Source organism: Salvelinus namaycush, chromosome 29, assembly GCF_016432855.1.
Source record: "Salvelinus namaycush isolate Seneca chromosome 29, SaNama_1.0, whole genome shotgun sequence".
Lineage (NCBI taxonomy): Eukaryota > Metazoa > Chordata > Actinopteri > Salmoniformes > Salmonidae > Salvelinus > Salvelinus namaycush.
In genome coordinates, this window is record NC_052335.1 from 27,816,423 (window position 1) to 27,836,901 (window position 20,479).

Sequence of the window (20,479 nt, forward strand, 5' to 3'; positions counted from 1 at the left end):
TCCAACTCATCCCAAACCATTTCAATTGGGTTGAGGTCGGGTGATTGCACAGGCCAGGTTATCTGATGCAGCACTCCATAACTCTCCTTCTTGGTCAAATTGGCCTTAAAGCCTGGAGGTGTGTTTTGGGGGATTGTCCTGTTGAAAAGCAAATGATAGTCCCACTAAGCGCAAACCAGAGGGGTTGCGAATCGCTGCAGAATGCTGTGGTAGACATGCTGGTTAAGGGTGCCTTGAATTCTAAATAAATCACAGACAGTGTCACCAGCAAAGCACCCCCACACCATCACACCTCCTCCTCCTTCACCGTGGGAACCACACATGCGGAGATCATCCGTTCACCTACTCTGCGTCTCACAAAGACACGGCAGATGGAACCAAAAATCTCAAATTTGAACTCATCAGACCAAAGGACAGATTTCCACCGGCCTAATGTCCATTGCTCGTGTTTCTTGGCCCATGCAAGTCTCTTCTTCTTATTGTTGTCCTGGTAGTGGTTTCTTTCTAGCAATTTGACCATGAAGGCCTGATTCACGCAGTCTTCTCTAAACAGTTGATGTTGAGATGTCTGTTACTTGAACTCTGTGAAACATTTGGGCTGCAATTTCTGAGGCTGTTAACTCTAATGAGCTTATCCTCTGCAGCAGAGGTAACTCTGTGTCTTCCTTTCCTGTGGCGGTCCTCATGAGAGCAAGTTTCATCATAGCGCTTGATAGTTTTTGCGACTGCACTTGAAGAAACTTCTTGACATTTTACTTCATGTCTTAAAGTAATGATGGACTGTCGTTTCTCTTTGCTTATTTGAACTGTTCTTGCCATAATATGGAGTTGGTCTTTTACCAAATAGGGCTATCTTCTGCAGTGGCAGTTCTAGACCATTTCAACTGGGGGGGCCAAGCTGGGGCCAGTTGTACTGTTAGAGGGGCCAGTTACATTAGATGTTATTGTTGTCATCATTTTCTTCACTGCATTGCAGGCATTTGCAGGCAAAAGACCATGTTCATAATCATCATCGTTGCCACTGTCTAATAACGGATGTAAAAAAAGAACAATAGCAAAAATTTGTTATGTAAAAATAATTTCATACTCCACATTTAGAGGGGCCACAAGGGGGTCCAAAATTGTTGTCACAGGGGCACTGCCCCCACCCCCCCAGAACCACCACTGACCTTCTGTATACCAGCCCTACCTTGCCACAACACAACTGATTGGCTCAAACGCATTAAGAAGGAAAGAAATTCCACAAATTAACTTTTAACAAGGCACACCTGTTAAATGAAATGCATTCCAGGTGACTACCTCATGAAGCTGGTTGAGAGAATGCCAAGAGTGTGCAAAGCTGTCATCAAGGCAAAGGGTGGCTACTTTGAAGAATCTCAAATATAAAATATATTTTTATTTGTTTAACACTTTTTGGTTACTACATGATTCCATATGTGTTATTTCATAGTTTTAATGTATTCACTACTATTCTACAATGTAGAAAATAGTAAAAATAAAGAAAAACCCTGGAATGAGTAGATGTGTCCAAACGTTTGACTGGTACTGTACTTCAAAATAATACATAATACGTTAACTGGCATTCTGAAGGCATCGCTGCCGTCTTGTCTGTATATATAGCAAAAAGTAGTTGATCAAAAACTACACATAAAAAAAACTTCTAAAAAGTAGGAAAATATCATTGGCCGTTACACAATATTGTTTCCAAATGGTCCTCATCATAGTTTCATCTTGTACCATAGCTACAGTGACTGCCAAAAAGCCCCAGTAGTAGTGTGTGACTTCCATCATCTGCTTGAGAAGCAATCAATCAGTCACATTTTATGTGAAAATACTTAAATGTATTTTTCTTGCCAGCGAGCAAGGTAGCCATTTTGTGCAACCAACCACACCAGAAATGGCCTCATAGACACTGGCGCAGCAGAAAGGCAGAACTCATGAAAATATCTTGTTTTCCTTGTAGAAGTCTGTTACAGTTGTGTAAACAGGTGACTAATCCTACGGTTGTGTCCCTCCTCAGCTGCCGGGGTCAACATGTGTTCCACCTCTAAGGGTCTCCCCCTGGAGGTCCATGACAACAGACTCCACTCCCCCTGACCAGGGTTGTGTTCATATTCACTAGGTAGAAAAAGTACCAAATAAGAAACGCTCATTTTCATTTTCCGTTGCAAAAAGTTTTGTGCCCTGATGAATACTTCCCTTGTCCAGGCTCAGATCTCAGTCAGTGTCAGCAGCATTTCCCCCCCCACCTCTTCCATGTTGATCTGGAAGGCATCCTCGTTGGAGTAATGCTTGATGATGTTATCGTCCATATGGACTAAGATTCTACAGAACAGGAGAGGTGATTTACTTATCTTCAGAGTGTTGTTAACTCTATAAACAAGTTACAGATTATTTACTTTGGTATGCGTCCCAAATGGCACCCTTTTCCATAGTGCACTACTTTTGACCAGGGCCATAGGGCTCTGGTCAAAAGTAGTGCACTACATAGGAATTAGGGTGCAATTTGAGATGAACACTTTAATCCCAGTGACACCAGTCTTACCCTTTTTTGCACCTCTTGTAGACTTTCCCCATTCTTTCAAGCGGCAGCTCGTATTTATCGGTTACCTAGAGATGTGATGGGAAAAAATGGGAAACCCCCTATGTGAACTGGGTGCAAACAGGCCTTAGACAATACAATACATTCCATTGAATGTCACTGTGGATGCCTGTGTGCATTCTCTGACAAGTGACTACTTCCTGACGGACACAAACAGGAAACAAATCCCTCTTCCTGTGACACTGGGTCTGTGTCCCAAATTACACCTTATTCCCTATAGTGCACTACTTTTGACCAGTGCCGAGGGTGCATTTTACACACACAGCTATATCTGCTAAGCTATTATTGAACTTTGCCTGTTGAAATGTTATCCTAAGTTATGTACACACACTTAGGCATCAAAAAATACATTTTGAGCAAAATAGAACACAACAAATGTACTCACAGCCTCCAGTAGTCCTGCCAGAGTGGGCGTCTTCAGCATCAGAGCATCAAACACCTCCTCTGTCTCCTTACGGACATAAAGCAGCACTAGAGGAATGTAGTGCGAGGAAACAAACTATCAGATACCACACCAAAAGATACCACACCAACCCCCACAGTTTAGAGGAGAGGTAGTCAGATACCACACCAACCCCCACAGTTTAGAGGAGAGGTAGTCAGATACCACACCAACCCCCACAGTTTAGAGGAGAGGTAGTCAGATACCACACCAACCCCCACAGTTTAGAGGAGAGGTAGTCAGATACCACACCAACCCCCACAGTTTAGAGGAGAGGTAGTCAGATACCACACCAACCCCCACAGTTTAGAGGAGAGGTAGTCAGATACCACACCAACCCCCACAGTTTAGGGGAGAGTTAAGATGTCCGCATGCATATCAAGAAGCTGATTAAACAGCATGATCATTACATAGGTGCATCTTGTGTTGTGGACAATAAAAGTTCACTAAAATGTGCAGTTGTGTCACACAACACAATGCCACAGATGTCTCAAGTTTTGAGAGCGCGTGCAACTGGCATACTGACTGACGGAATGTCCACCAGAGCTATTGCCAGAGAATTAAATGTTAATTTCTCTACCATAAGCCACCTCCAACCTTGTTTTAGAGAATTTGGCGCAACGTCAAACCGGCTTCATAACCGCAGACCACGTGTATGGCGGCGTGTTCACGAGCAGTTTGCTGATGTCAACCTTGTGAACAGAGTGCCCCATAGTGGCAGCGGGGTTATGGTATGGGCAGACATAAGCTACAAACAGACAACACAATTGCATTTTATCAATGGAAATTTGAATGCACAGCGATACCGTGACCAACCCCCACAGTTTAGGGGAGAGTTAAGATGTCTGCATGCATATCAAGAAGCTGATTAAACGGCATGATCATTACATACAGTTGAAGTCGGAAGTTTACATACACTTAGGTTGGTGTCATTAAAACTCGTTTTTCAACCACTCCACAAATTTCTTGTTAACAATCTATAGTTTTGGCAAGTCGGTTAGGACATCTACTTTGTACATGACACTAGTCATTTTTCCAACAATTGTTTACAGACAGATTATTTCACTGTATCACAATTCCAGTGGGTCAGAAGTTTACATACACTAAGTTGACTGTGCCTTTAAACAGCTTGGAAAATTCCAGAAAATGATGTCATGGCTTTAGAAGCTTCTGTTAGGCTAAGTGACATAATTTGAGTCAATTGGAGGTGTACCTGTGGATGTATTTCAAGGCCTACCTTCAAACTCAGTGCCTCTTTGCTTGACATCATGGGAAAATCAAAAGAAATCAGCCAAGACCTCCACAAATCTGGTTCATCCTTGGGAGCAATTTCCAAATGCCTGAAGGTACCACGTTCATCTTAACAAACAATAGTACGCAAGTATAAACACCATGGGACCACGCAGCCGTCATACTGCTCAGGAAGAAGACGCGTTCTGTCTCCTAGAGATGAATGTACTTTGGTGTGCGAAAAGTGCAAATCAATTCCAGAACAACAGCAAAGGACCTTGTGAAGATGCTGGAGGAAACAGGTACAAAAGTATCTATATCCACAGTAAAACGAGTCCTAAATCAACAAAACCTGAAAGGCCGCTCAGCAAGGAAGAAGCCACTGCTCCAAAACCGCCATACAGAAGCCAGACTACGTTTTGCAACTGCACATGGCGACAAAGATCGTACTTTGTGGAGAAATGTCCTCTGGTCTGATGAAACAAAATTAGAACTGTTTGGCCATAATGACCATCGTTATGTTTGAAGGAAAAAGGGGGAGGCTTGCAAGCCGAAGAACACCATCCCAACCGTGAAGCACGGGGGTGGCAGCATCATGTTGTGGGGGTGCTGCAGGAGGGACTGGTGCACTTCACAAAATAGATGGCATCATGAGGAAGGAACATTATGTGGATATATTGAAGCAACATCTCAAGACATCAGTCAGGAAGTTAACGCTTGGTCACAAATGGGTCTTCCAAATCGACAATGACCCCAAGCATATTTCCAAAGTTGTGGCAAAATGGCTTAAGGACAACAAAGTCAAGGTATTGGAGTGGCCAACACAAAGCCCTGACCTCAATCCTTTAGACAATTTTTGGGCAGAACTGAAAAAGTTTGCGAGCAAGGAGGCCTACAAACCTGACTCAGTTACACCAGCTCTGTCAGGTGGAATGGGACAAAATTTAGCCAACTTATTGTGGGAAGCTTGTGGAAGGCTACCCGAAACATTTGACCCAAGTTAAACAATTTAAAAAGGCAATGCTACCAAATACTAATTGAGTGTATGTAAACTTCTGACCCACTGGGAATGTGATGAAAGAAATAAAATCTGAAATAAATAATTCTCTCTACTATTATTCTGACATTTCACATTTTGAAAATAAAGTGGTGATCCTAACTGACCTAAAACAGGGATTTTTTACTTGGATTAAATGTAGGGAATTGTGAGAAACTGAGTTTAAATGGATTTGGCTAAGGTGTATGTAAACTTCCGATTTCAACTGTAGCTGCACCCTTTGCTGGGGACAATAAAAGGCCACTAAAATGTGCAGTTGTGTCACACAACACAATGCCACAAATGTCTCAAGTTAAGGGAGCGTGAAAATGGCAAGCTGAGTTTTTAGTAATGTCCACCAGAGCTGTTGCCAGATAATTTAATGATAATTTCTCTACCATAAGCTCTACCAATGTCGTTTTAGAGAATTTGGCAGTACATCCATCCGGCCTCACAACCGCAGACAACGTGTAACCACTCCAGCCCAGGACCTCCACATCTGGCTTCTTCACCTGCGGGATTGTCTGAGACCAGCCACCCGGACAGATGATGAAACTGTGGGTTTGCACAACCAAAGAATTTCTGCACAAACTGTCAGAAACCGTCTCAGGGAAGCTCATCTGCATACTTGTCGTCCTCATCAGGGTGTTGACCTGACTGCAGTTGGGTGTCGTAACCGACTTCAGTGGGCAAATGTTTACCTCCGATGGCCACTGGCATGCTGGAGAAGTGTGGATGGAAGACCTGTGGGCGTCGTGTGGGCGAGCGGTTTGCTGATGTCAACGTTGTGAACAGTGCCCCATGGTGGCAGTGGGGTTATGGTATGGGCAGGCATAAGCTACAGACAACAAACACAATATAATTTTTTCGATGGCAATTTGAATGCACAAAGATCCTGAGGCCCATTGTCATGCCATTCATCCGTCGCCATCACCTCATGTTTCAGCATGATAATCCATAACCCCATATCACAAGGATCTGTAAGCAATTCCTGGAAGCTGAAAATGTCCCAGTTCTTCCATGGCCTGCATACTCACCAAACATGTCAACCATTGAGCATGTTTGGGATGCTCTGGATCACGTGTACGACAGCGTTTTCCAGCTCCCGCCAATATCCAGCAACTTCGCACAGTCATTGAAGAGGACTGGGACAACATTCCACAGGCTCAAATAAACAGCCTGATCAACTATATGCAAAGGAGATGTCGCGCTGCATGAGGCAAATGGTGGTCACACCAGATACTGGCTGGTTTTCTGATCCACACACCTACTTTTTTGTTGTTGAGGTATCTGTATTCCCAGTCGTGTGAAACCCCTATATTAGGGCCTAATGACTGATGTAGTTATATGAACTGTAAATCAGTGAAATCTTAGAAATTGTTGCATGTTGCATTTTAGATTTTTGTTCATTGTAGTTAATGTAAAATTGGGCGATTTAAGATCTCCTCGGAAAAAACGTAAAAATGTACGACAGTTTTCTTGATTTATCTTAGATTAATTCAGACTATTTTGAGGAAGTGTATACTGAATACGGAGTCTCAAAATTGTTCAAGCGAAAGTCTTTAGAGGGTATATGTGAGGACAATCGTTCGGTTTGCCTACCAAAGCCTTTAGTCAGATACTACCACACCAACGCGGTCAGATACTACCACACCAACCCGGTCAGATACTACCACACCAACCCGGTCAGATACTACCACACCAACCCGGTCAGATACTACCACACCAACCCGGTCAGATACTACCACACCAACCCGGTCAGATACTACCACATCAACCCGGTCCGATACTACCACACCAACCCAGTCATATACTACCACACCAACCCAGTCATATACTACCACACCAACCCAGTCATATACTACCACATCAACCCGATCAGATACTACCACACCAACCCAGTCATATACTACCACACCAACCCAGTCATATACTACCACACCAACCCAGTCATATACTACCACACCAACCCAGTCATATACTACCACACCAACCCAGTCATATACTACCACACCAACCCCCACAGTGTGAGGGAGAGGTGCCATAGACGGTGGTACCTGAGAAACAAAAAGAGGGAGGAATCCACACAAAGGTGTTTTTTTAGACATGGGGTGTGAGACCGTTTCACACATTGACCTACTGTGTGAGTTTCTCTCTCAGTCAAGTCACTGAGTTATGATGTACTACAATATTGCCCATATATCCTGCTAGGTGACATTTCCATGGTTTTAGTGTGTATTCACGCTGAAACAACTGCCACCCTCATCCGATATCATAAACATAGTAAAACTCAGTTAAGATGGACTGTGTCTGAAATAGTGCCCTATTCCCTATACAGTACACTACTTTTGACCAGAATTCAGGACAGGAGGCCATTTCGGACACACCCCTGGACCCCTGTTAAAGGGCAATTCCACCACTTTACAACCTCATAAACTGAGAAAAGGCTGGGCCAGTGACTGACTGTAGTTGCTCTTTACTCTTTTCACGCTGGCGTCTTGGGAATTGGCAGTGAGCCTGGTCAGAAATAGACTAGTCTGAGACAGACCACGCAAAACGGCAAACAACCCCTAATCATTCTGAGAACAGCCACCACAAACACGTGAGTGGGAAAACCAATCCCGTTTGGACTACATGTCATGATCATATTCCACTTGGAAAACAAACCGTGTGTGTTGTGCTTTCTGCATCTAAGGGGGAGGGCAGGGCTTCGGAAGCCATGTGGCCTGTGTTTACATGCATTCAGTCAGCTGAACTGCGTGGGAGCAGCCTGAGCAACAGCAGCCAGAGCAACAACCACAACTACAGTGCAGCCAGCCAGAGAGCATTTCTCTCTCTCTTGCTCTATAATTCTCTTTATCTCTGTATTATGCCTTCTCTTTACTGTCTCTAAACTGTATTTATTTCCCTTGAATACACACTGTCGGCAAACGTATCTCAATATAATGTACCTTTCTCTGGTCCGTCCCGCCTTGCTTTCTTGTGAGGAGCCAACTCAAAGTCCTCATCATAGTGGAGTAGTCTCTTCTGCCCCAAGCTGCAACCAGACAAACAACACATATGACTATTTACATTTTAGTCATTAAGATTACTAGTTATTATAATGAGTATAGAAGACTATGAAAAATGCACATTGAGTGAATTAATCACTTATTATGGGTATCAAATTGTTTACATTTATAGGCACTTATAGCATCTTTCACTAAATATTACAGTAAGTATATAATATAAAAAATTTACTCACCTATCCTCACCGTCATCTGATAGGCTTGCCTGATAAAGGATGAAGAGAAAAATGAAATCACTTGAGTGGGCTATTTGTTCAGTTGCTATTGTCCCAAGCAAACTACAGTACACTGAAACTAGTGGTGATGTTTCTTTGTGTTCATGTCTCAACGTTTGTCTGAAATGTTTTTAAAAAATATGACATTCTCTTATGAATTTAAAATGTACCTCACACACGTTTAAAATCAAATACAATTTTATTTGTCAAATGCTTCGTAAACAACTAACAGATTAATAGGGAAATGCTTACTTATGGGTCCTTTTCCAACAATGCAGAGTTCAAGAAAAAAAAAAACTGAATAACAGCGCGAAAAAAGAACATAATATTTCAACTAAGTACTGTATGAAAATGAATCAGCAGTATTATGATGGGTTCCCATGCATGCAACCCAGTGGCAGTCAGTGCCGTTTCAGATGAGGGAGGACGATTTTGTTTTCATGAGCATGGCCTTATATCTATTACAGCATATTGGATGATTGTCGTTCATATTCCATTCGCCCAGTTAAATGTAACATCAATAGGTTTAGGCTACTACATGATACTCAAATTTTCCTTATACCCATCATGAGGTTGCAACAACCTAGCCTATGAATGAAAGTTTACAACGTAGGTGCACAGGTCGAGAGAAAAATTTGAGGTGACAGACAGTGAAACATGGACAGACAGTGACACATTCAATACCGCCTTGCACACTCTTGCCTGCATCTAGCTGATCTAAGGTGTAATCATTAGTCCAACAGTTGCAAACGAGAGTTTCAATTGGACAAATTCAGGTATGTTTATCCCCGTTTTGTTCCGTTTGCTTCTATTTAAAAAAACGTTTTTCAACAGAATCGGCGGAATGAATACACCCCTGATCACATTTAAACACAGTTCAGTTTCATAGCAGCCACGTTGTATTCCTTCTCACATCTATGTGCTCTCCTCCTTTCACCTCTTCCCTTCGCTTGTGGACTTCAATGCACAACACATCAGCTGTATGTGACCAGGTGAAAAAACATTTCCAAGCCAAACTGCTACACACAGCCTACATCGTTGTCACCATATTAGCTAAATTAACGTCATAGTCAGCATAGCTAATAGAACTAACACGTTAGTAAACCCGCTACAATCATGCAGTAACGTTACATTGTACAGTCATTAAGGAGTTACACCAATGGACCCGATGGCAATAAATTAGTAAAACCAAAAGCTTACCTTGACTTGGAAGAGTTCCAGTGATGTGTTGGATAGACATAGCTAGCTAGCTAACATAGCATCCCTTTGTTTGAGCCTATTGTTTGAGTAGGCTAAACTAGCTAGCTGCATTTGCTAGCTAAGTAAGTGAAACATCTCTCTATTTCTCTTGCTTCTCCTTAATTTAGGAAGAAATGAATTTGTTCAAAACTATTCAACAATTTTTTTTCTCTCTTTGAGTCAACTACTCACCACATGTTATGCACTGCTAGTTAGCTGTAGGTTATGATTTCAGTACTAGATTAATTCTCTGATCCTTTGAATGGGTGGACAACATGTCAGTTCATGCTGCAAGAGCTGATAGGTTGGAGGACATCCTCTGGAAGTTGTCATAATTACTGTGTAAGTCTATGGAAGGGGGTGAGAACCATGAGTCTCCTAGGTTTTGTATTGAAGTCAATGTACCCAGAGGAGGACGGAAGCTAGCTGTCCTTTGGCTACACTGGTGCTACCCAACAGAGTGCTGTTGAGGCTACTGTAGAACTTCATTGGAAAACAGTGTGTTTTAATCAATTATTTGGTGACGTGAATATATTTAGTATAGTTTTAGCTAGGATAACTTTTTAAATTATTTACTATTTTTATGAAATTCACTGAAGATGGTCCTCCCCTTCCTCCTCTGAGGAGCCTCCACTGATGCAACCAGGTGTCTATTTGTTATATCCTGGAAAATGTAGTTTAGTCCTTGCAATGGCCAAAACCAAATGGTACCTAGAGACTGTCAGTTTGGCAATATGCTGCAGTGAAACATGGTTGCAATCCAGTTTCTTTCCCAAAGTTCCCAAGTTTTTCCAGAAATCCCAGTCGGAGGATTCCGTCCCTGCTTATTCCCTCTTGATTCCAGGAACCGTCCAACTGGTATTTCTAAAAAACCTGGGAACTTTGGAAAAGTTACTAGAGTTCTGCAACTCTAAACATAGGTATCGCTGGACTTACATGGTGGTGCTGGGTGCTGGGGAAGTGGACCTCTGGGATGAAGAGAACTGGCTGGGAGTCCATGTCACTCATGGCTTTGAACGATGCTATGGCCACATGCTTCAGCTGCAGAGGGTCTTCCACATCTGTGGCATGACAGCAGGGGGAGGTAGAGGGTCGTCACTAGCTTCTATAGCCAAGTCATAGACCCCGCCCATTTCTCAAATGTATCTTCTTAAAATTCAATTTTAAACCTAACCCTAACCACACTGCCAACCTTATGCCTAACCTTAAATTAAGCTAATTTCTGTAGCCAATTTTGACTTTGTGGCTGTGGAATCTGACTTTGTGGCCGTGGTGGCATTATCAAGTGCTTGTCAAATAGTGAATGAGTGACTGACGTAGCAGGACTCAAATCATCATTAGAGTCATTAGAGTCGCATCATGCAGGGTTACAATGTACTAAAAATCAAAACATATAGCTCAACGTTTGTAGAACAACTAATAATTCTAAATGAAGCATATAGGAGTACCTATTTATTTGTTAACGCTCAACACAGAATAGCCGCATGTGCACACTCCCTCAAATCGTTTGGAGAAAATATCCTTTCTATTTTATTTAGGTTTGTTCAATTGTATTCTTCATACTATAAAATAATACCACAGAATTCTAAGCAAATCTTGTTTGCTAAATTAACTAGTGTAGCCTACAGCCATTTGGCATAGCCAGATCAGGACCTAAAATAAGGAAAACTCAGTATGTTATTCTGTTCTTCTGAAATAGACTACATTTTATTCATATCATGCTTCTTTAGACCTGTCTAAAATAAATACTGGATATATATTGCGAAGGTGTCGGCTCTATTACATGGATTTATTAGACTTTTTAAAATGTAGATGTTCCAAAGGTCTGCATCAGTGACTTGTTGGCTTTGTGTGGAAGCAAGGATATGCTAAATGTGTTTATGTTAATTAACGGTCAATTACTGTGAGACCGACAGTTATTTGCTTGACAATCACCAGCTGACGAAATGTAGTTCCTCTCAAGTTTATTTTTTTCTACCTATGGAGTTTTGCCTTGATACTGTTGCCCTGGCTTAATTTTTAGGGGTTAGTTGTGGAGAGGCTTTTGTGAAGCACACTGGCACGCTGATATTTTTTGGGGGCGGTGATTGATGAACTGATTGATTAATCGATTGGTTGTTTAAGGTGATGTACTCACAGGCTGCGGTTGTCTCCTGTCTCTTTCCCTTCCTGCAAGGCTGCTTCCTTTCCTCATCTCGGATCTTCCTCTCGGCACCTTTGTCACAGAACACCTTAATCATGCAGTAGGCTCTGTGTACTAGCTTGTGACCATGGCTCCCAAAGCTGTAGGTGTCAATCTGGAGGTTGAGAGGAAGGCCCCTCACTCCCTTCTGAGGGGAGAAGTCTGTACTTAGACAGTTAACAGACACAAACACCTGAGGGGGCAGCGATAAAGGCACATGAGAATTTAAATTCAAAAAGCTTTAATGTCCATCCAATTTACGTTAGACAGAAAATGTTCTATGGCATGAGGCTCATATGCAACACATGAAAAGCATTGCATAAAAGCACCAATAATGGCATAAAAATACACAACAAATAGAGTCATAATAGACAGAAAATGTTGAATTAATTAAATAAACATTTGAATAAACAGTTCTGATGCACATTTATGGGTTTAGGGTGCGTTCAAGACAACTCCGGAAATCTCCAAACTCTGTGCGTTCAAGTCAAATGAATTCGGGGGTCATCCAAATCAGAATCCAAATTGGAATTACAAGTTGGAAACTCGGACATCATGCTAGAGCTCCGACCTGAAGATCACTGACATCACCGATTTTCGCCAGACTGAGGTCGTTTTTTTTCTAGTTCCCAGTTGTCTTGAATGCACTATATTTCCATATGACATTTCTTTCATGCAGGTAGAAAAAAAATCAAGGTACAAAATTGGTCTCTACATACAGTGTGGGCCTGGGTAGTTTCAGACAAAGTATTGTGTATGATTGATTTAGTTGTGTATGTTTCCCCCAGCTGGTGACTGTTTGTAACTACATTTGTTTTGTCTTACAAAACATTGTCAGAAATTTGTCTCAAATCTGGTATGGTAAAGTTGCCCCTAGACGCTGATCTTGGGTCAGTTCAGCATTTCCCCCACTATTGGTTAAGGTTAAGATGGGGGAGGGGAGAGGAAGCTGATCCTAGATCTGTACCTAGGGGAAACTTCACTCCCAGAGCCCAAAATCTTCACTCAAAGATTTCTGCTGCCACTATAAAGACATGATATTGGCATTTCTTACCCGTGGCTCGTCCTTCGTGTCCCATGTGAAAGAGATGGCATTGTAGGCGATCTCCTCAATATTGGCGATCGTATTGAATCGCTCTTTATAGTCAGCTGGGATGAACAAACAGGGAAGACAACAGTACTGTTTACACACTAACAAGTCATGTTTACATACTGATTTTGAGGACATGCGTGTGTGTGTGACCCCTCACCAATATCAATGCAACGCTGCTTGGCTGTGTGCTGTCTGCTGTGCCAGTACTTCCAGTATTTGAGCTGGTCCTCTGTGAGCTTCTCCTCTCCAAACACAAGCATCACCACACTCTGAAATATACAGTCAGTTCTACATTACAAACACACACCACCAACACCTAAAACACAAACACACCACCAACACCTAAAACACAAACAACATTTACAGCGAAATACTTATACTCTATTCCCAAAACTGTACCCAGAGGACAAGAAAGAGGGGTCGACCCAGAAACACTTGGTAGTCCAGTCAGAGACGACTGAGAGCAGACTCAACTGGTGAAACCTGGACAAACTTGACCCGAACCGAGTGAGGACATTCGTCAATGGCCTTAAGTCAAGTAAGGCCTTCCCAAAACACATGTGGCAAACCTAGAGACACAGTAGATAGAATAGGGGACACAGAGAGACGGGGACACAGAGAGGGACAGAGAGAGGGACAGAGAGAGACTAGAAGATAAGAAAACAAATAAAAGAGATAGATTAGAGAAGCTCATACCCGGACTTCTCCACTGAGATGAGATTGGAGCGGGGTGCCCCCTAGTGCTCTCAAGGTGATGGGGTAGAACTGGGCCTTGTTCAGGTAGCTCATCTGGCCACTGCTGCTCTTGGTCCAGAGGGACTGGGGAGCCTCCAGCATGTACTCAAAGTGTTGACTGAGAGAGAGAGAGAGAGAGAGAGAGAGAATATTCGTTGGGACAGTAACGAAAGGTCGCTGGTTCGAATCCCCAAGCCGGCAAGGTGGAAAAATCTGCCATTCTGCCCTTGACGTCGATTAAGGCAGCCCCCCCTGATTCAGAAGGGCTGGGTTAGATGCAGAAGACACATTTTGGTTTAATGCATTCAGTTGCGCAACTGACTAAGTATCCCCTTTACCCTATATCCTAATATCTCAGCTGGTGACTATGGAAGCATTTTTGAAAGTGATAGGCAGAATGAAAACTTATGCAGAAATCGCACTACCATTTTCTGGTTGCTATAATTTAAATAGTTCGCCTAATTTCAGTTTTGTACACCAGCTTCAAACAGCTGAAAATACAATATTTTGGGTTTTTGAAAAGATGGAGTGCTACCATCCTGTAGGTTTTCGCTCCAACCCTAATCTAGCACAACTTATTCTAATAATTAGCTGGTTGATAAACTGAATCAGGTTAGTTACAACTGGGATTGGATAGAAAACCAACAGGAGGGTAATTCTCCAGTAACAGGGTTAGAGAGCCCTGGTGTAGAGAATCATTGTACCATCTAAACCGCTGTGAAATGTATTTTCAAAACCCCCAAATATTGTATTTTCAGCTGTTTGAAGCTGGTGCACAAAACCGAACACAAAATATGCAAAAACGAAACTTACGGGGAAGCATAGAAATAGCACATATAGAACAGATCTACCGCTTCTTAGACTTGCTTTCAATTAGTGACAGGTCTATAAATCACATGTCTATGTGAATTTGGTCGGGTCACCCAAAAAGTGACATTGCAGCTTTGTATTAAGGTAAGACTTAAGATAAGGTTTGATTAGAGATAATTTCAGTGAGGTTAAGGTATTTTCTGCTGGTTCAATATACCCTGACTGTTTAAAAAAAACACACTGAGTGAGTGACTGTCCCTATCCCATTTTGACTGAGAACGTTACCTTGCTGTGGAGCTGTAGTAAGGGTATCCACCGGGAGGGATGGAGGTCATACGTAGCTGGACCTCCTCAGAGGGAGGGAAGACCTGTGGGTCACAACAACACAATCCAGAGGAACATCAGTACCATGAAAATAGGTAGCATCCCAAATGGCACCCTATTCCCTTTATAGTGCACTAATCCCCCCTATAGGGCTCTGGTCAAAAGTAGTGCACATTAAAGGGAATAGGGTGCCATTTGGGACGCAGAATAATAATTTGTGTAAGTGACCATTACATATTACCAGTTGTGGAAAAAGTACACAATTGTCATACTTGAGTAAAAGTTAAGATACCTTAATAGAAAATTACTCATGTAAAAGTCACCCAGTAAAATACTACTTGAGTAAAGGTCTAAAAGTATTTGGTTTTAAATATATTTCAGTATCAAAAGTATATATAATTGCTAAAATATACTTAAGTATCAAAAGTAAAAGTATAAATCATTTCAAATTCCTTATATTAAGCAAAACAGCCTGCCACATTTTCTAGTTTTTTAAATTTACAGATAGCCAGGGGCACACTACAACACTCAGACATCATTTACAAACAAAGCATGTGTTCAGTGAGTCCGCCAGATTAGAGGCAGTAGGGATGACCAGGGATGTTCTCTTGATAAGTATGTGAATTAGACTATTTCCCTGTACTGCTAAGCATTCAAAATGTAACGAGTACGTTTGGGTGTCAGGGAAAATATATGGAGTAAAAAGTACATAACTTTCTTTAGGAATGTAGTGAAGTAAAATTAAAAGTAGTAAATATATGAATAGTAAAGTACAGATACCCCAAAAAAACAACTTAAGTAGTACTTCAAAGTATTTTTTACACCACTGCATATTACACTACAACCCGTAGATCAATGAAAATATGGATGATGCCTCATTGGCTCCATATAGCTAAGTGAATAGGCTGTCTCACAGGCCTGTTACTTTTACTTTCAATGAAGCCTGGGTGTAAGTAGCACAGCTCCATGAGGGGTTTGTGCTGCTCAGTGTAAAATTGTGCCCTCGTTCTATCTGGTTCTGTAGTAAAAGTATGAGAACCTACCTCATTGGAGCTGTCCTTGTAAGACTTTGTGTAGGTGGAGTCAGGGGTGAGGCTTTGGGCTCTGGAGCTGTACTGGCTGAGGTTGAGGTGGCGACTGAAGGCCATGCCATCTGACTGGGAACTGTGGGGACCAGAGGGGGTGCAACCGGGGAAGGAGTGCAGGGCCTGGGTCCCCTCTGGGCTGAGGGAGTAGGGGGGAGGGCTGGAGGTGGTGGAGATGCAGACTATGGAGTTTGAGGCTGGGTAGAGAGCCTGGGTTTTGTCCCCCCGGCTGGGTTGGCTGCTGCCCTGGGCCGCGCTGTTGCGATGGACGGTCCTCAGAGTTGTCATGGCCAGGGGGGAATCTTGGAGTGGCACCACGAAGTTCCTGAAAAGGAGATGATCAGAGTAAAGGTCATCTCAGAACACAGCTTTCTTTACTTCAACACACTTTTTCTCAATTTACAGTAAATAAAAAGTAAACTATGCCAAGTCATAACTGAATAAAAACAATAACTCAGGAGATTCATTACATTTTGTTTGGATCAGCATCGCCCACAATAACTTCTGTTTTGGGATGTCCAGTCGTTCTCTTGTCTTGTGGCACCTAGAAAAGTAGTATAATACATTATCACACCTATATACATCTATGGCGGTACTTAAAATACCTTTATAGTATAGTAGCTATGTAGTAGTAGTATAGTAGCTATGTAGTAGTAGTATAGTAGTAGCTATGTAGTAGTAGTAGATATGTAGTAGTAGTAGTAGAGTAGTAGCAGTAGTATAGTAGCTATGTAGTAGTATAGTATGTACAGTTGAAGTTGGAAGTTTACATACACCTTACCCAAATACATTTAAACTCAGTTTTTCACAATTCCTGACATTTAATCCGAGTAAAAATTCCCTGTCTTAGGTCAGTTAGGATCACCACTTTATTTTAAGAATTTGAAATGTCAGAATAATAGTAGAGAATTATTTATTTCAGCTTTTATTTCTTTCATCACATTCCCAGTGGGTCAGAAGTTTACATACACTCAATTAGTATTTGGTAGCATTGCCTTTACATGGTTTAACTTGGGTCAAACGTTTCAGGTAGCCTTCCACAAGCTTCCCACAATAAGTTGGGTGAATTTTGGCCCATTCCTTCTGACAGAGCTGGTGTAACTGAGTCCTTGCTCGCACACACTTTCAGTTCTGCCAACAAATTGTCTATATGATTGAGGTCAGGGTTTTGTGATGGCCACTCCAATACCTTGACTTTGTTGTCCTTAAGCCATTTTGCCACAACTTTGGAAGTATGCTTGGGGTCATTGTCCATTTGGAAGACCCATTTGCGACCAAGCTTTAACTTCCTGACTGATGTCTTGAGATGTTGCTTCAATATATCCACATAATTTTCCTTCCACATAATGCCATCTATTTTGTGAAGTGCACCAGTCCCTCCTGCAGCAAAGCACCCCCACAACATGATGCTGCAACCCCCGTGCTACACGGTTGAGATGGTGACCTTCGGCTTGCAAGCCTCCCCCTTTTTCCTCCAAACATAACGATGGTCATTATGGCCAAACAGTCCTATTTTTGTTTCATCAGACCAGAGGACATTTCTCCAAAAAGTACGATCTTTGTCCCCATGTGCAGTTGCAAACCGTAGTCTGGCTTTTTTATGGCGGTTTTGGAGCAGTGGCTTCTTACTTTCTGAGCGGCCTTTCAGGTTATGTCGATATAGGACTCCTTTTACTGTGGATATAGATACTTTTGTACCCATTTCTTCCAGCATCTTCACAAGGTCCTTTGCTGTTGTTCTGGGATTGGTTTGCACTTTTCGCACCAAAGTACGTTCATCTCTATGAAACAGAACGCATCTCCTTCCTGAGCGGTATGATGGCTGCGTGGTCCCATGGTGTTTATACTTGCGTACTATTGTTTGTACAGATGAATGTAGTACCTTCAGGCGTTTGGAAATTGCTCCCATGGATGAATCAGACTTGTGGAGATCTACATTTTTTTTCTGAGATCTTGGCTGATTTCTTTTGATTTTCCCATGATGTCAAGCAAAGAGGCACTGAGTTTGAAGGTAGGCCTTGAAATACATCCACAGGTACACCTCCAATTGACTCAAATTATGTCAATTAGCCTATCAGAAGCTTCTAAAGCCATGACATCATTTCTGGAATTTTCCAAGCTGTTTAAAGGCACAGTCAACTTTGTGTATGTAAACTTCTGACCCACTGGAATTGTGATACAGTGAATTATAAGGGAAATAATCTGTCTGTAAACAATTGTTAGAAAAATTACTTGTGTCATGCACAAAGTAGATGTCCTAACCAACTTGCCAAAACTATAGTTTGTTAACAAGAAATTGAAATTGAAAAACGAGTTTTAATGACTCCAACCTAAGTGTATGTAAACTTCCGACGTCAACTGTATGTAGTAATAAGTATATATGAGGTACCTTATAGTAGTTGTAGAGGAGAGCATTGGCACTGTCCTCATCTCCGTTGATGTGCATCATGGCCTTGGAGGCGGCGGTCAGGGGGTTCCCTAGGAAGGCCCTCCAGTCCTCGTCATCCTCCGTGAGTGCCTGCCGCCGACCACCGCTGTATGACGCCTCATTCTGGAACACCAGAACACCTCTCTTTCTGCACAGTGAAACAGTCCAACATTAAGTTCAGATTCAGAACTCCCCTCTTTCTGCACAGTGGGGCATCCAACATTAAGTTCGAACCCTGCTAATTGTAATAATGTAAACTGGTAGCTAAGGAGATAAGTGAACAAATATTGACTCCCAGTCTATTCAAACGAAATATATGTGTAAGTGGTGTGGGTTATAGTAGTTGTTGTGAGTAAAACATGTTTGACAGATCTTGAAGATCATTCTATCTATACCAGAGGGTATAACACGGAGGACCACTCTGCATCGCTGTTATTATGCCCAATAATAGTCCTAACCTCTTCAATGTACACAGATAGAAGAAGTCCCATAGAGTGAACAGGAGGAAATGTAAGCGTTAATGCCAACCGCAGCATGAAAAATGCCGACCGCGCCGCAATGATCTCTGTCGGGACCCGCATGTCCCGCGGGCATCCCGTGGGAATGCAGCCATCTAACGTCAGGCCATCTAAGTAGCCAGATCGCTGATCCCGCTCTACCAGCAAGACCGGTCTTCATCGCGCTGACTGTGTCATTACAAATTACTTCCATTGTTTTGTTTATATACAAGACGACATTACTTTTGTACAAAAATTGCACACTTTAATTGTGTGCCAGCGTGTCTGTGTGTGTAGCACACATAGTCTGCCTGAGAAGTTCAATGCACAATCATATAGTGACAGTAATTAATTGAATAGGTTTCCTTAGACAGTTTGTCAACTAAAACTACCATTCTTAAAACTAAGCGACATGGGAAGTCAAGGAAGCTCAGCAATCCCCTAATAACTGTGATAATGAAATATACAATTTGTCATCTAAAAGCTGCTGCGCGTTATTGCGGACCTGGTTATGCCTACAAGTGTGCATATAGCCTACACCAAAGACAACTGGACCGTGTACTTACTTTGCAAGCTCCTGTGTCATTTCCCGCTGTCGGACTGGACTTTCAAGTTGTAACGGTAAATTCCGATCCGTCCAATATAAAAAAAAAAACACGAGATGCTGGTAGGTAAACTTATGTCAACCTTGTCCTTCAGAACTAGTTTAGTCGGCTTTTCTCGATCTATGAGCTGGAGCCGGAGTTTTGACTGCTATAGGCCACGAGATTGGCTTGCTGTGACACATAATGGGCGGGGTTACATTATCACAGGCCTTGGGAAAATAGTGCCTTCAGAAAGGATTCATATTTATTCTACATTTAGTTGTTACAGCCTAAATTCAAAATGGATTAAATATGTTTTTTTAATCTCACTTGTCTTCACACAATACTCCATAATGACAACGTGAAAACATGTTTTAGAAAATATTTGCAAATTAATCGAAAATGAAATGTCGAAATATCTTATTTACATAACTATTCCAAACCTTTGCTATGTCACTCCACATTGAGCTCAGGTGCACCCAATTTCCTTTGATCATCCTTGAGATGTCACTACAAAAATGATTAGAGTCCACCTGTGGCCAATTCAATAGTTTTGGACATGATTTAGAAAGAAACACCTGTCTATATAAGGTCCTACAGTAAAAAGTGTATGTCAGAGCTGAAACTACTGTATACCATGAAGTCCAAGGAACTGTCTGTAGATTTCCGTAATGGAATTGTGATTAGACATATTTGGGGAAGGGTATAAAACTATTTCTAGAGTGTTGAAAGTTTCCAAGAGCAGTGGTCTCCATCATTGGGAAATTGAACAAATATATGGAGCTACCCAGACTCTGCCTAGAGCTGGTCGTCCGACTAAACTGAGCAACCAGATAAGAAGCACCTTGGTCAGGGAGGTGACCAAGAACCCAATGACCACTTGGACAAAACTACAGAGTTCCTTGGCTG

The 20,479-nt window shown here is 42.1% G+C and overlaps 1 protein-coding gene across 1 annotated transcript; it reads right to left on the reverse strand.

Annotated features, from left to right (window-relative positions):
* Nucleotides 1–2,013: 2,013 nt before the first annotated feature.
* LOC120024236 (grainyhead-like protein 1 homolog) lies at nucleotides 2,014–19,070 on the reverse strand. Its single transcript, XM_038968430.1, has 15 exons — nucleotides 19,018–19,070; nucleotides 18,451–18,637; nucleotides 16,532–16,605; nucleotides 16,020–16,386; nucleotides 14,938–15,020; nucleotides 13,804–13,960; nucleotides 13,265–13,376; nucleotides 13,069–13,163; nucleotides 11,970–12,207; nucleotides 10,769–10,893; nucleotides 8,555–8,583; nucleotides 8,262–8,347; nucleotides 2,988–3,073; nucleotides 2,546–2,610; nucleotides 2,014–2,325 (listed from the first exon to the last, which is right to left on the reverse strand). The coding sequence occupies exons 1-15, from the start codon at nucleotides 19,068–19,070 to the stop codon at nucleotides 2,211–2,213; spliced, it is 1,872 nt and encodes a 623-aa protein (XP_038824358.1). The 3' UTR covers nucleotides 2,014–2,210.
* Between the last annotated feature and the right edge of the window lie 1,409 nt (nucleotides 19,071–20,479).